At 39.7% G+C, this 17,339-nt stretch overlaps 1 protein-coding gene across 4 annotated transcripts in view; it reads left to right on the plus strand.

Annotated features, from left to right (window-relative positions):
* Nucleotides 1-17,339, plus strand: part of ANKRD55 (ankyrin repeat domain 55) — a 93,887-nt gene that overhangs the window by 17,871 nt on the left and 58,677 nt on the right. For all 4 annotated transcript variants that reach the window (XM_032336206.1, XM_032336205.1, XM_032336209.1 and 1 more), the window contains one exon: nt 9,303-9,425. In XM_032336206.1, coding sequence (XP_032192097.1) covers nt 9,303-9,425 — 123 coding nt within the window. The remainder of the gene's footprint in view (nt 1-9,302; nt 9,426-17,339) is intronic.

A 17,339-nucleotide genomic window follows, 5' to 3' on the forward strand; every position in this document is an offset into this window, starting at 1 on the left:
AAAACTGGTGTCCTTACTATATATAAAGGTCTTTAAAATCAACTCGATAATGATAAATGCCCTGAAATAGTAAAATGTAAGGACACCAATAAATAATTCATAAATGGCCATAAACAGATGGAAAAACCTTTCTCTCCGGGAACAGAAGAACCATTGATAATTACATACTGTTTTCCTTCTTTCACATCAACATTAATTAAAAAAATAATGTACAGTGTCGTTAAGAAAGATGAAGTATGTGCTCTCGGGCCCGGCTTGGGGAGGGTACGTTGGTTTAACTTTTCTGGAGGCCCAATTTGACAGACTCGAATGCACTTACTCCCATGTTTACTTCTAGGAATATGCCCAGAGGAAATAGTCAAAGATGGGGGAAAAGACATATAAGCAAGAATATTATAGCTTTATTTGGAGTGGCCCCAAAACTTATGATTCTTCAAAAAAAGAGAAAACATTTAAATGTCCTGTAATAAGAAAATGATCCAGTTCGTTGTGTTAAGCTCAGTCAATGGACTCCTTTGCCACATTTTATAAACAACATTTTAAAATCTCACCTTGTGACATGGGAAGACATTTATGATCATATATTAAGTGAAAGGGGGCAAAAATAAGAATTGTATGTACAGCATGATCTTATTTTTGTAAAAAACAAATAGGTATGTGTAATTCCAGCACTATGCTCAGAACTGTCATCGATTCTTACAATATTAAAATAGCTCTATACCCTCAGATCAATAGAGACCACCCATCTTCCTATACTGATCATTCCCCAGGAACACATACACATTACGTACAATTTAGCAGCTAAAAAGTTATAGAACCCACTCCAGCTATTAGGCCTGCCTCCATTTCGATGGAGGCTCTGGTAAACCAGTTGTTAGATCCGCTTAACTTCACGCTTGACCTGGCCCCTTATTATGGAAGGGGTTTGGGGAGTGAGGGGAGACCCAGAGATTCACTTAATAAATAAGCAACGAAATGCCCTCACTATTGAGCCTAACTCACACGGGATCTTGGGAAATTTTACTCATTTTTTCCAAGTTCTATCACTGTATTCTAATCCCTTAGTTTTGCATTGCTCCTGAAGCCCTGTTGCAAACATTCTGTCAGCTGGCCTTCCATGGACGTCTTGTTGTCTTAACTCTTCTTCCTCCCTCTTCATCAGTAATCCATTCCCAGATTGGACACCAATCTCTTACCTTTCTTACTTACCTTTTTCTTTAAAATTGTTCTGATCTTCGAAATGTCCATATTTGCTCTCTGTCCATAGCCACCGATTGACATTAAGTTTCCTAACAGCAGTCTCATGTGTTTCCAAAGATGCCTGAAGAAATTGAAATGGAATTGTGGCAGACTTCCTGCCATGGTTTCTTTGCTATTGTTCATTTGTTTTGGTAACTATTTTTATTCTTTATTTTTATTTAAATTCGGTTAGCCAACATATAGTATAAAGTAAATACTTTCAGATGTAGCATTCAGTAATTGATCAGCAGCCACAGGCAGGAAGCCACTGTCCTTATCCTGAGGCCCAGCACATCAGGGGGCTATAGCACCTTCGAGAACTTTTTTGTCCCATGGCCTTGAGGTTGTCATGTCTTCTCCTAGCTAACAAACTCTGCCTCTTCACCTATTCTTCACCTCCAGAGTCCCCAGTTAAAATGGCATATACTTAATGTGGAAAATCTGTCAATTCTTGGAAGTGAAAGAGGTAGGTGGAGTGATATATTTGGTCCAGAAGAAAGTCAGGGAGATTGGAGAAAGGGTGGTTCAAATAACAGTACTTGACTTGTTTGGCAATTTCCAAAGACCAACGAGGCTAGTACAGTCCTTTACAAAATTCATTTAAAATTTATACCTGCCTAATTGCCAAAGAACTTAAAGACACAATAAACATCAAGGAGATTTCCACAAGACCTCCAGGAGAAGAGAAAACCCACGAATATGCAGGCTAAAACACTCAATTGAGTCATTCATTGTACATATCCTCAATGCCCTATGCATTGAAGATTGAGATCTAACATTTTAAGAATTAGTATTATTAAAATGAAGTTCTTTCCATGAAAATACATTCTAGAGAGGCAACATTACTGAAGTTCAACACAGACATGCTTCTTAAAATAGCAAGTTTCATTTTCCCAGCCCCCCCACCCCTCATCCCACTACCACCCCAGGTTCAGTAGAGATGCCAACTGTGGAATGGCATTCACAGGTCAGAAGCAGCAGCCCGAGGGACACAGTGATGCTGAGATTCAAAGAAACACAACATGTGCCACATCACAAATCCAGTTATTAAGAAAGGTCTGATTGTGGCCAGGTATTTGCCCTTGAGATATTATTGCAAGACTTCCTCCCCAGAGAATGAAATCCCCTTTTCCACTCTCAGGGCATGAAAGTTCCTTTGAGTACTTGCTCTCTGAGCTGGTATATACAGAAAGCTTGGAGCTGTTTTTCTCTTTAAAAATATTAGAAAGAGACTCTTTTTCCTCCTTGCATATGACTGGCACTTTATAAAATACTCTTAAAGCCTCAGCCAATATACCCTGAGGAACTGGAGGAGAAAACAGGAGAAATAACAAAATGTTTCAGCTCACAAGATCTCTGCAGCCTGCTCAGCAATGCAAAGGGTCTCATTAAGGGCAAAGAAGACAGAGAGCCCTATCTATGTCAGAGAAGTAATATTCATAATAACTGACATGGTTTGAATACTCACTCTGTGCAGGCATTGCTTGAAGCACCTTGCATGGATTAACTCATTTAGCTCTCAAAACAGAGCTATAAGGTAGTTATTATTCTTATCCCCTTTGACAATTGAAGAATAGGAATAGAGAAGTTAAGCAACTCCCCTAAGATCCCACAGCTCGCAAGTAAGTGGCAATGCCAGGATTCAAACAAACTCTGGAGGTTGGGTCTATGCTCTGAGTGTTTTCCTACATTGCCTCTGAGTATGTATGCAATGTGTCACATGATATATATGGTGCGTCATATGAAACTACTTTTGTTTCAATGCCATCCAACTGTATCAATGATCTCAAACTTGTTTCTGCACTGTTAGAGATTTCCAGACTGGCTTTTAATTCTCTCCAGCAGAACTGGTACGTACCATCCTGGTTCAGGGACAGGTCAAGGCCCACAGGGACTCTTCATCGCCAGTGGGAGGCAATATTGTCACATGGAGCCATCAGGGTACAGTGTAGGCTTGGTATCCTCCCTAAAAGTGGAAGGGCCTCACCACCTTATGGATAGGTCATTCCATACAACCCCTGAAATGGAGTTTCTCTACTGTCCCTGAAACACCCAGGATAATCCTGCAGGAGGAGAGAGGGATCTGAATCAAGGGAATGCCCAGGGAACTATTCATTTAAGTGATTCTTCCTCTGTCCTTCCATATCCCTGCTATATATATCTCAGTTGTCATTTACACACTCGTCTCCCCACTAGGGCATGTCTTTCTTAAAGACGGAGACTCTGCAACATTTGTCCCCACAATTTCTAGGGTAGCCTAGGGTAGATATCAAGTAAATGGATGAATCATTAAACTTCAGCTCTTCACAGGCAATCAGTTCCTCTGTGAGGAAAAGTCTAAGGAAGATCTACAAAGTCAGCCAAAATGAATCTGGACTTAGGGTGATTCTAGAGTGGGTTCAGCCACCCAAGGAGCCTCAGAATAGTGTGAACTAAAGAAAGCCCCCTCAAGACCATTCTGGTCGGGACTCTTGAAACTGCAATACCCAATCTATCCTTACATTGATCGAACTCTTCCACAAAATAATCACAGCTTAAGCAGAACAAGTGTCAAGCTGACCTCTGGGTAAATTTCAATAAAATAGGACAGTTATTGCTGTAGGCAATGACTTTCCCAAGCAGCTCCGCAATAACTCAAGGGCAGAACTACTGTGTGAAGCTTTAGAAAAGAGGCTTACATTTGTGTAAAATTTGAGAAATTCTGAGGAAGTTCCTCTAATCTCAAACATTTCTAAAAGCCTGTCATTATGTCTAAAATTCCACTATTAAAGAGTGAGGCACTTGGGATTAGGTACATAATTTATGGCACATCCAGAAAACTTTTAGGGTTTTTAACCATGAAAAATGAGGGAAATAGATGGTTGCAAGAGTGTCTGTCCTTCCAATTTTTAGGTAAAACCTAACAAAAACTTAATATATGCACCTGTTTGTTTAATCTAGGGAATTTATAAAGGTCAGAATTAGAAAAATATATATATATTTTTCTTTTTCAGAACTTGGTCAAATATCCAGGACTTGTTTTCTCAGTTACAGACACACTAAGCTTTGTTTATCCTTTTAGTAGTAGCACATCAGTATAAAGCTTGTAAGACACTTTCCTCAGCATTTAAGAAAGAAACTTGGTTTAATTTGATGATTTTTAAAAATATAAACACAGTATAGAGAACTTGGAAAATATAGAAAGTTCTAAAGAACATCTAAGAGATGATCTCTATTGACTTTTTAATGCATGTCCTTCCAGTCTTATTTCCTGTTTATACCTATACATAGATAACATTTTATAAAACATGATTTACATCTATTCACATGATTCTTTCTTCCTACTTCTTTGTCTCTTTTCCATTTTCTACTTTCAGCCTCTCCCCCTCTTGGTGAATTCTGCAATTTCTCTTTATGTACCCATACATAAGTCTACCTGTTTTACTTTCACACAATTAGAGAGGCTAGAGCCATTCAAAACATGCTCTAGATGGTGGTCATATAATACTAGATAGAAAAATAGATGATAGATATATACAGAGATAGATAAGAAAAGAAGGAATGAGAGGAAGAATGCATATATTGTTTGTTTATTTAACCCTTCTGTTTTCTGTTTTGTGACCTTTGGTTTCATGACCTGCGGTAGAAAAAATTTTTCTTGTTTGTTTTAGATTCTTTAGGGACCATCATTCATCCTTCTCTTTGTACATGTCATTTCTACATCACACTTCCTCATTTCCAATTCTTTGTATAGTCTTAAATTTATACCTAATTATTTGCATTGTCTTCAACTTAAATTAGCTGTGTCTACCCATCCTCTGTGGAAGCCCCTTCACTTCCTATTTCTTAATGCTCCATTGTTTAGTATGATAGTTCAGGGCTAGAAGGAACTCTGAAGGAAATTCTGTTCTGCCTCACACATCTTCCTGTCCCTTTATGCTGTGCCTCCTGCTGTGTGAATTCCTTTTATAATACATTTCCTTAGTGGCCATCTACCCAAGATTGACCACTTTCAATGTCAGGAAACTCACTACCTCTTAAGTGACCCAGAATATTTTTCTTTCTTTTTTCTTTTTTTTTTTTTAAAGAGGGAACACAGCAAGCAGAGAGGAAGAGGCAGGTTTCGCACCAAGCAGGGAGCCGGATGCGGGGCTTAATACCAGGACCCTGGGATCATGACCTGAGCTAAAGGCAGATGCATAACAACTGAGCCACCCAGGCACCCTGACCCATATTATTTTTATAGTGCCTTAACACTTAAAATACCCTTTCTCTGTCACTCTCACTCACTGCTATTTCTAACTGCCGGAGTTCCACAAAACAATTTAACCATAAAATTGTTTAAAAAGTTCTTTGAAAAACAATTCTATTTACAAGCAGCATCAAAAAAAAATTATGAATAAACTTAGCCAAGGAAGCTAAAGACTTATACACTAAAAACTATAAAATATTGCTGAAGGAAATTAAAGAAGACACTGATAAATAGGAAGGCATCCTTGTTTCATGGATTAGAAGATAATATCGAGATGTCAGTGCTACCCAAAGAAACCTACAGATTCAATGTAATTGCCGTCTAAATTCCAATGATACTAGATAGAAAAATGGATAATAGATAAGGAAAGAAGAAAGAAGAGAAGGAAGAATTTATATATTGTTTATGTAGATCTTCTGCATATAAATGGTTTTGTAACCTTCTGTCAAAAAAAATTTTGTTTTTGCAAAATAGAAGAATCCACGCTAAAATCCAAATGGAATCTCAAGGAGCCCCAAATAGCCAAAACAATCTTACATATGAAAAAGTTGGAGTTCTCAAGACTTCCAGATTTTAGAATATACTACAGACTTATGGTAATCAAAACTCTATAATACTAGCATAAAGATAGACATATAGATCCATGGAACAGAACTGTGAATCTAGAAATAATCCCATACATTTAAATTAACTGATTTTCAACAAGGGTGCTGTGACCATTCAATGGGAAGGAACAGTGCTGGAACAACTGGATAGCCATGTGTAAAAGACTAAAAATCAGACCCTTACCTTAACACCATATATAATAATTAACTCAAGATGGATCAAGGATCTAAACATAAGATCTAAAACTATAAAGCTCTTAGAGGAAAACATAGGAGAAAAGCTTTTTGACACTAAATTTGAATTTGACAATGATTTCTTGGGTATGATGACAAAACAGCAAACAACAAAAGAAGAAATAGCCAAATTGAGCTACATCAGAGTTAAAAACTTTTGGACATCAAAGGACATGATCAGCAGAATGAAAAGGCAACCCACAGAATGGGAAAAAATATGTGTAAATCATGTATCTGATAAGGCATTAATATCCAGAATATATTAAGAATTTCTGTAACTTAACACCAGAAATTCAACAACCTGATTAAAAATGGATAAAGGACATAAGGAAATATTTCTTCAGAGATTTACAAAAAGCCAACAAATACATGAAAAGATACTCAACATGAATTAATCATTGGGCCATGCTAATCAATACCATGAGATATCACTTCACACCTATTGACTACCTATTATTAAAACACACACACACATAAAACAATAACAGGAAATACCAAGTGTCTGTAAGGACATGGGGATATTTGAACCCTTGTGTGCTGTTGGCAGGAATATAAAATGGTGCAGCCACTGAGGAAACATTATGGTAGTTCTTTAAAAAAAAAAAAAAATATATATATATATATATATATATATTTAAAATATATATATATAAATGTGTATATATTAGCATATGGTCCCACAATTCCACTTTGAAGTTTATGCCAAAGAATTGAAAGCAGGGTCTCAAAGAGGTATTTGAATCCTGTGCTCATGACAGCATCATTCAAAATTGCCAAAAGGTGGAAACAGCCCAAGCATCTATTGATGGATGAGCAGATAAACCATGTAGTCTAAACATACAATAGACTATTATTCCACCTTGAAAAAGGAGGCTATTATGACACATGATACAACATAGATGAACCTTAGGACATTACGCTGAGTAAAAGAAGCCAGTTGCAAAAGCACAAACACTGTTAATTTCACTTAAATTATTCCTTAGAGTTGTCAAATTCATAAAGTCTGAAAGTGGCATGGTGGTTTCCAGAGGCTGTAGGAGGGATGAATGGAGAATTACTATTTAATGGATACAGACTTTGAGTCCTGAAGATGAAAAAAGTTCTGAAAATGATTTATGGTGAGGATTACTCAATAATAGGAATGTACCTAATTCCCCTGAACTATATATTTTTAAAGGGTTGAAATGATAAATATTCTGTTACATATATTTCACCACAATTTTTAATTTAAAAAAATCTTCAAATATCTGAAAGCTGCTGCATTAGGCCCCATGGAACAATCTCTGGGGTAAACACATAGACACAGACATAAGTGGTTGTCATCATCATCTCCATTTTATTATTAGTTTTTTAAAGATTTTATTTATTGGAGAGAGAGAGCATGAGTGAGGGAAAGGGGCAAAAGGAGAACAGAGGCGGACTCCCCGCTGAGCAGGGAAGCCAACCACGGGGCTCAGTCTTGGGACCCTGGGATCATGACCTGAGCCAAAGGCAGACCCTTAACCAACTGAGCCACCCACGCAGCATTCATCATTTCCATTTTAGGAGCAAAGAAACAGAGAGGGTCATTTTCAAATACACAGACCTAGTTAGTATAAATCAGAACTTGAACCCAAGTTGTATGGCTCCAGAGTCCTCACACTTACCACAGAAGGGGCATCTGACATTGATATCTCTCACCTCCTACTTCCAGCCCCCAGGCAAAAGTGCATATGAGTCTGCGTTTAAAACACCCCTACCAACAACAAATTTACTGTGGATAAATTAGGGAGCAGCTACTCACTTTACAAAGCAGCCTGTTGTCATAAGTGAACCATTTTCAATAACAAGCTCCTCCTGGGACACAGGTCAACTAGTTAAAAAATCACTAATGACTTCCCAGAAGTCCTAGGGCAGAGAAATCCAGCCAACAGGTTAGGATTACTGCCAACTACAGATTAGAACTGTAAAGTATTTCTGGTGTAATGTCCACATTCACAGAAAAACATGATTTTAAAAACTCTGTATGCACACATGTATTTTCTCTGAATAATGGCTGTGTGTGGAAGAAACTGTAGAAGCAGAGGGGCTCTGCACAGTGCCTCCCTAGGGCTCTCCACATGAGCAGAGCTTGCCTCCCAGCCCTTCAGTGCTCCCCTGGCATCACCTGACCTGAAGTTCTGTTGTCACCTTTGGCAGTACCATTAGTTGGTTCAAAGGTATAATACAGGTGACTACCAAATTCCAAGGAGTTGCATATAGGTCTGGTCCTTCTGGAAACAGCGTATCATGAATCCCAACTAGTTTTGTAAAGGGACTACATACAGAGATGAAGCAGGGTGGAGAGAAGGGTTCCAAAGGAAACCCAGAAAGAGCTGGTTCTGGGGAGGAAGAAACTCCTGGTGGAAGAGAAGCAGCTACTGTTAGACACTACACCAGGAGAAGGCAGAAAGGAATTCCTTACCTCTCTATCTTCTCCCCATCAGTCTCCAGCTGGTGTCTTCTGTGGGCAAGCCAGAGAGTGAGGGGGCCCGGGTGATACAGTGTCAGCCCCTCGGGGTACACAGCAGAGTGGGAAGGGGTAGAGAGTACATCAGGAGAACAGGAAATAGAGAATGCAGTATCTCTATCAGAATTGGGTAAACAGAGTCATTGAAAGGAAAAGTTTAACATGTTTCAGATCAAAGAGGGAAACCTAGAACCAAAATAAGGGTCCCTTTTTCTACTCTGGCCTGATTTTGAGTAGCCTGAAGGCCTACAGAGAATCGTAAAATCTCAGAGGACATCTAATCCCTCAAACTCCTTCCCTGTGTATGGTGATGTTACAACATGGCCCACAGGGGTCCACCTTTCTTCAGAAGCACTGAGGGTGCTTGTGAGGAGGATGACTCAGCATCCTGCCTGGATTCATCAGAGAAGTTTTCATGAATCACTTGTATGGGCGATGTTGTGGGTGTTATTCTTTCAGTGAGTTTGGTACACACACTAAGTGTATCTCTGTTTGATTCATGAAGGTGACTCATCTGAAGAAGTCGACCTGACCATGGTTTATCAGGCAGCTTCTAATGGAGATGTCAATGCTCTGACTTCAGTAATTCGGGAAGACCCTTCCATCCTAGAATGCTGTGACAGTGAAGGTGAGCTATTTATGCATTTTTAATCCTGCAGAATGTTCTGTCCTATTGTTTCCAGAAGGCCTTCAGAGTGAGCAATGTTAATAAAATTATATATGACAGACCACTGATACTGGAGGGACAAGGAGTCTATGGCTAAAGGTCCTTTAGTAGTTCTTTAAATAATGCTCTTGGACACAAATCTACCAATTCTTTTATATCACCTTGTATAATGAAGCCATTTGGTTTGGGTTTACTTTCAACTTCTTTGTATAAATAACTGAAGTAGAAAGGCCAAGTAGTTAAAAAGGGAGTATGGAAAGAGGGGCTATTTTTGGTAGCACTGGATGTTGGGAAAGTGTGACTACTGAAGCCAGAAAGCAAAGATTTGCTTTTTAGAAAATGGAGTAGACGTACTTTTATTCTATTCCTACTGCTAAATATAACTAAAAATCTTAGATGTTGTATATAATATAAACGTAAGAACACTCTAGAGAGTGGAAAGAAAATGACAGACTGGCTAGGACCATGGGACCCAAGGAATGACATGGTGTAAGTTTCCTTGGTTTTCTTTTTCACCTCTTATGTCCCATACTTGGAGTTGAAGAATCCAACAGCCCAGAAAGGCTAATAATCACAGACCAAAAAAAAACCACCCCAAACCCCACAAACAAAAGCCTGCTCTCTAACCAAAGAACCAGGAAAGGGACCACAAAGCAAGACAGAAAACTTTTAGACAGTAATGAGTCTACTCCAACCAAACATCACACAAACACACAAACAAGCAAACAAAAACTTGTCACCCTAGCCCTCTCATTTCAGCAAAGACCAAGTAGAGATCTTGAACCTCCACCCCAGCTACTGAGCCTCCCTCCTCCTACCTGGCAGGGTGGTGTCAGAGGAAGCCTTTTTGAGAATTAGTATTTTTACCACCACCTAGTAATGAAGATTCTTCTCCCTCAGATGTCAATGGTAGTAAAGTAGGGAACCTGGACTTTTAATATGACCTGGCAATGATGAGGTGGCACACAAACACACACACACCCTTTCTTCCCTTGCAGAGCAGTGTCAGAGAAAGCCAGCTAAAATAGAGGGTTTAAATAGGATTAGGCAACTCAACACAATACCCCAAACATCCAGGTTTCAACAGAAAATCATTTGTCCTGTCAATAAACAGGAACACCTCAAAATGACTGAAAAACACAATCGATAGATACCAACACTGAGATAACAGATGTTAGGATTATCTGACAAGACGCCTTGCTTGACAAGGTGGCTCAGTTGGTTAAGCAACTGCCTCCAGCTCAGGTCACAATCCCGGGGTCCTAGAATCAAGTCCCACATCGCGCTCCCAGCTCCACGGGGAGTCTGCTTCTCACTCTGACCTTCTCACCTCTCGTGCTCTCTTTCACTGTCTCTCTCAAATAAATAAATAAAATCTTAAAAAAAAAAAAAAGAATTATCTGACAGATTTTGAAAAGGCCATGAAAAAAGAAATGCTTCAATGAGCAATTAAAAATGTGCTTGAAACAAAAGAAAAAATAGGAACCCTTAACAAAGAAATAACAGATATAAAAAAAAAACATTTTAAAACTAAAAATAATCACAATTTAAAATTCAATAGAAAAGCTCAGCAGCATAATGAGGAAGCAGAGGAAAGGATCAATGAACTTGAAAATAGTACGACAGAAATGAGAAATAAGCCAGTCTAAACAACTGAAAGAAAATAGGCCTTAAGGGGCGCCTGGGTGGCTCAGTGGGTTAAAGCCTCTGCCTTCGGCTTGGGTCATGATCTCAGGGTCCTGGGATCAAGCCTCACATTGGGCTCTCTGCTCAGCAGGGAGCCTGCTTCCTCCTCTCTGCCTGCCTCTCTGCCTCCTTGTGATCTCTGTCTGTCAAATAAATAAATAAAATCTTTTAAAAAAAAAAAGAAAATAGGCCTTAAAAAAAAAAAATCAGGGACCTGTGGGACTGTAACAGAAGTTCTGTCATAGTTTTCTTCTGTTCTATTACTTGCGGAAACTCAATAATGATTTTTAGTCAGTGTACCTGCCCAAGAAGAGCTTGGGAGTTCCTTATCATGACAGCAAAATGTTTTTAAATGTATATAAAATGTTTTGTAAAGTGAGTAGTTGCCCCTAATTATCCATAGTAGTTTTGGGGTTTTTTGTTTGCTTGTTTTTAAGTCAGACTTACTAATACATCTGCTTTGGAGCTAGAAATGGAAAATGAGGAGAAACAAATGTTGAATTCCACTTGTGTGATAATGTAAAACCCAGACTCTTTGGGTTCAATCCTAGCTTGTACCGCCCTTGAGAGGAAATGAACATATGACATCTTAAAATTTGTGGGGCACAGCTAAAGCAATACTGAAGGAAAGCACTAAATACATTCTTTATAAAAGAGGAAAGGTATCAGTCAATAATCTAAGTTCTTACCCAAAGAACGTAGAAAAAGAAGAACAAAATAAACCCAAGGAAAGAAATAAGAAAGAAAGAATAGAAATCAATGGAATTGAAAACAGAAAGCAATAAAGAAAATGAATGAAGCAAGGAACTGATTCTTTGAAAAAAATCAGTAACATTGACAAAATTCTAGCAATACTGACAGAAAATGAAAGAAGTCACAAACTGCCACTATTAGGAGTGAAACCAAAGATACCACTACAGACCCTGAGGACATCTCACCAATAAAAAGGAACTATAACAAAAAAACTCTATACACATAACTTTGACTATGTTGATGAAATGGATGATTTTCTCAAAAAAGATAAAACCACCACAATTCATCCAGTAGGAAATAGACTAGTTGAATTCCCCTTATAACCATTAAGGAAAGTATATTCAATTTTTTTTTTATTTTTTTATTTTTTAGTATATTCAGAATTTTTAAATTCCCAGAAAAAGAAATTTTCAGGCCTACATGGTTTCTCTGGAAACTTCTACAAACTTTTAATTTTGTGTGTGTGTTTTCTTTTTTTTAATTTAAATCCAATTAATTAACATATAATTTCAGGGGCTCCTGGGTGGCTCAGCGGGTTGGGCCGCTGCCTTCGGCTCAGGTCATGAGCCCCGCATCGGGCTCTCTGCTCAGCAGGGAGCCTGCTTCCTCCTCTCTCTCTGCCTGCCTCTCTGCCTGCTTGTGATCTCTCTCAATAAATCTCTCTCAAATAAATAAATAAAATCTTTAAAAAAAAAACCATATAATTTCAATGTTTTCAGTGTTTCATCAGTTGCATAGAAAACCTAGTGCTCATTCCATCAAGTGTTCCCCTTAATGCCTATCACCCAACTACCCCATACCCCCACCCACCACCCCTCCAGCAACACCCAGTTTATTTTCTATGCATTAAGAGTCTCTTATGGTTTGTCTCCCTCTCTGGTTTCATCTTGTTTTATTTTTTTCGGGGTTTGTTTCTTTTACTAACCAGAATCATGCTGCATGTATTGTTCTTTGATGTGCTTGTTGGTGATGTTCTCAGCCTAGCACACTCCTTTTATCCATTATATATTCCACAGAATTAGTGTCAGTCTTTGAGCTGCTGCATTTGCTGTTATAATCATGCCCACTTTCGTGCACAAACATGACCACAGGAGCTGGAATTTGAAGAGAAGAGTGTCAGTTTGAGCCCTTGGCAGTCTGAGGTGAAGGTTTGTTGTCTTGGCATTGAGCAGGTAGCAGGCCATGCTTGCCCACTCGGGCAGGAGGGCAGCTGAACTGTGAATTGGGACCCATGGATGGCAGGGATGTAGCTGGTTTTGCTTTTAACTTTTGTTTTTCTTGGAAACTCTGTCTCTCCTATTCTAAATGAAGAATGGATAGCTGGATAGAGTGTTCTTGGCTGTAGATTTTTTTTCCTTTTAGCTATTGGAACTGATCATGCCACTTTCTTCTGGCCTACAGAATTTCTGCTGAAAAACCCACTGATAGCCATATGGGGTTTCTCTTGTATGTCACTGCTTTCCTTTTTCTTGTTGCTTTTAAAATTCTCTCTTTATCACAACTTTCGGCCATCTTACTTACTTTGTGTCTTGGTGCAGACCTCTTTGGGTTGGTTTTGCTGTGCCTCCTGGATCTGGATTTCTCTTTGCTCCCATTCAGAAGTTTTTAGCTATTCTTTCTTTTCTTTTGTTTTCTTTTTTGTTTTTTTAAAGATTTTATTTATTTAACAGACAGATCACAAGTAGGCAGAGAGACAGGAGGAAGTAGGCTCCCCGCTGAGCAGAGAGCCCGACTCAGGGCTCGATCCCAGGACCCTGGGATCATGACCTGAGCTGATGGCAGAGGCTTTAATCCACTGAGCCACCCAGGCGCCCCACAGCTCTTCTTTCTTTAGACAAATCTTCTGCCCCCTTTTCTTGCTCTTCTCCTTCTGGGATCCCTGTCATGCGACTGTTACCCTTGACAGTGTTGCTGAGTTCCCTGGGTCTATTCTCATTTTGTGTACTTTTTTCTCCTCTCATCTGCTTAACTTGATTACTTTCCATGACTCTGTCCTCCAGGTGGCTGATCCGTTCTTCTACTTCCTCTTGTTTGCTATTTATTACAGGTGATCTATTTTTATTTCCATTTAGTGAGTCCAGTAGATCTAATTGGTTCTTTTTTTATGGCTGCTATCTCTCTTTTTTTTTTTTTTTTAAGATTTTATTTATTTGACAGACAGAGATCACAAGTAGGCAGAGGGGCAGGCAGAGAGAGAGTGGGGGGTAGGGTGGGGAAGGAGGCTCCCTGCCAAGCAGAGAGCCCGATATGGGGCTCAATCCCAGGACCTGGGGATCACGACCTGAGCTGAAGGCAGAGGCTTTAACCGCTGAACCACCCAGGCACCCCTGGCTGCTATCACTTGATGGAGGGTCTCATGGAGGTTCTGCACTCCTTCTCGATTCTAGGGAGGATCTTTATGAGTGTTACTTTGAATTCAGTATCAGACATATGTCTTATCTCCATTTTGCTTAGGTCTATTGCTGTGATTTTGTTCTGTTCTTTCATTTGGGACATATTCCTCTGTCTCCTCATTCTGTCTATTGCTGTGTCTGTTTCTCTGTGTTAGGAAAGTCAGCTACATCTCCCACACTTGAAAGTAGAGGTCTAATAAAGAAAGAGGCCCCGCAGTGCCATGTCCTATTCCCCAGAATCTGGCACTTCAGGGGTGTCTCTTCTGTGTGTTCCCATAGGGGTGTCCTACCATTGTGCCAGAGCTGTGTTTGCCTGCAGTCCAGGCTGCAGTGGTGTTAGTGGGCCGGTCAGGGGCTGCCTTGGGCTTGAGTTGAATCAGACCAGGAGTTTACCAGACATGAAGTAGCACCGAACTACAGGCATTTTCCTTGTGTTGTCCCCTGAGAAGCTTTTGGTGGTGGGGGGCCCTGCAGTCAGACTGGCCTGTGGTTCTCCTCCCCTCTGCTTGGGGTGGGACTCACTCTGGAGTGGTGCTGGCCCTCCTCTGGGCTGCTTGCACATTGTTAGGCTTGTGGAAGTGCTTTGATGGGATCTTGCCAAGAGCAATCAGAGGGGTACATCTGCTTTGCTGTGGCCTCTTATCTATGTCGGGCCACAGAGAATCTGTTCTCCCAGCTTTCCAGTTGCTTTCTGGGTTATTTATGCCGATGCGGGTGCTCTCCAGGTGACCATGCAGCAAGAGGTGCGCCCACGGTCCTCCTACTCCGCCATCTTCCCAGCAATCTCTCCAAACTTTTAAATAATAATATCAATTCTAAATAATCTCTTCCAGAAAAAAATGAGAAGGAAACTTTTCTTGGTTACACTGATGAAGCTAATATTACCCTAATACTGAAACCAGATGGTATAAAAGATGATATTAAAAAAAATGAACCTGAAGACCAGTACTCCTCAAAGATATAGAAAACCTTAGCAAAATATTAGCAAATAAAAGTCAGTAATTTGTAACTAGAATTATGTACCATAACCAAGTGGAATTTGTTGTAGGAATTATGTGACTCAGCATTTCAAAATCAATGTAATCCATCATATTAACCAGCTAAAGAAGGAAAATTTCATGATCATATCAATGAACGCAGAAAAGCATGTGAAAAAATTTTTATACACAGTAGGGATTAAAAACTCATAAAAATAGGAATAGAGGGGCACATCCTCAATTTGATCTATAAAAAAAGAAAGAAAACCCTAGAGCTAACATTTTACTTAACGGTAAAAAATACTGAATGCTTTGTTCTTAAGATCAGGAACAAAGCAAAGATGTTCACTCTTACTTCAGCACAGTGGCAGAAGTTCTAGCCAGTGCAAAAAGGCAAGAAAAGGAAATAAAAAGCATATCTATTGAAAATGAAAAAAATAAAACAATTCCCTTTTGTACAGCTTGATTTTCTATATAGAAAATCCTAAGGAAGCTACCAAAAAACCTTCTACAACTAGGTGAGTTTAGTGTGGTCAGAAAAACAAATTGTATTTCTATATACCAGAAATGAACACATGGGCATCAAATTAAAACTATAATACCCTTTGGGATGCCTGTGTGGCTCAGTTGGTTAAGTGTCCAGTTCTTGATTTCAGCTCAGGTCATGATCTCAGTGTTGTGGAATCAAACCCTGCATCTGGCTCCATGCTGAGCTTGAAGCCTGCTTAAGGATTTCTCTTTCTTGGGGCACCTGGGTGGCTCAGTCAGTTAAGTGGCTGCCTTTGGCTCAGGTCATGATTCTGGGGTCCTGGGATCAAGTGCCCTTCAGGCTCCTTGCTTGGCAGGGAGCCTGCTTCTCTCTCCCTCTGCCTGCCACTCTGCCTGCTTTTGCTCTCTCCTTCTGTAAAATAAATAAATAAAATCTTAAAAAAAACTTTCTCTCCCTCTGCCCCTCCCCCTGCTCACTCTTTCTCTCTCATGAAAAAAAAAAAAAAAAAAGCAAACAAAAACAAACAAAACAAAAACCTGTAATACCATTTAAAATCACTCAACAAATCTCTGCGGGGAGCCTGTTCCTCCTCTCTGTCCCTCTGCCTGCCTCTGCCTACTTGTGATCACTCTCTGTCAAATAAATAAACAAAATCTTAAAAAAAAAAAAAAGATTTATATACTGAAAACTATGAAATGCTAATGACAGAAATCAGAGGAGATCTAAATAAATGGAAAGACCTATCATGCTCATGGATTAGAAGACTCAAGATAGTAAGTATGCAGTGCTTTTCAAATTCATATACAGGCTTAATGCAATTTCTATGAAACCCCGGCAAGATTTTTTTGTAGATATACACAGAATTATCTCAAATTATATAGAAAGGCCAAAGAATTAGTAGAGATCAATTCTGAAGAAGAATAAAGTGGGAAGGAGAACTTAGAAGATAGAGGTGTAGGAGGAACCCCGGCTCACACCATCCCGTGTTTACTAGGTATCATCCATCATCAAGTAAATAAACTGGAGAGTGATCCAAAGATTGGCAGAACAAACTCCACAACTAAATAGAGAATTAGCTGCCTCTGAAAGGTTAGGAAGGTCAGGAAGGTGAGGTGGGGGAAAGCTACCTGTAGGAGGGAGGGAGATGCACATGGAGTGTGTACAGAAACAGGCCCTTACACAGGACCTCACACAGGGAAGACCAGTTCCCATACTGTTTTTTATGAAGAGGGCCTGAATTCTGTGAGTTTTTAAAACCAGTGGACTTGGAGCCTAGATCTTTAAAAGTCAGCTGACTCAGCTCTGGGTGAGCCCAGGAGGGCGAGTGATGGCTGGGTTGATACCCTTAACGAGACAGCAGACTATGTGGAGGCAACACAAAAATGGCAGGTTACATAACAGCAGGGGCAAGTGGGAGATAGATCTGCTCATATTGATTTCTGAAAATGAGGGAACAGGCAGGCACCATTTTCCTCCCCTGTCCCCCATCATAAACACAGAGCCACCTGTGGGAGGTGGGGCTGCACAGACACTTATAGCCTTGGCCCAGAGCTCAAGGCACATTTTGTTAAAGCTT

This window comes from Mustela erminea, chromosome 3 (assembly GCF_009829155.1).
Source record: "Mustela erminea isolate mMusErm1 chromosome 3, mMusErm1.Pri, whole genome shotgun sequence".
Classification (NCBI taxonomy): Eukaryota; Metazoa; Chordata; class Mammalia; order Carnivora; family Mustelidae; genus Mustela; species Mustela erminea.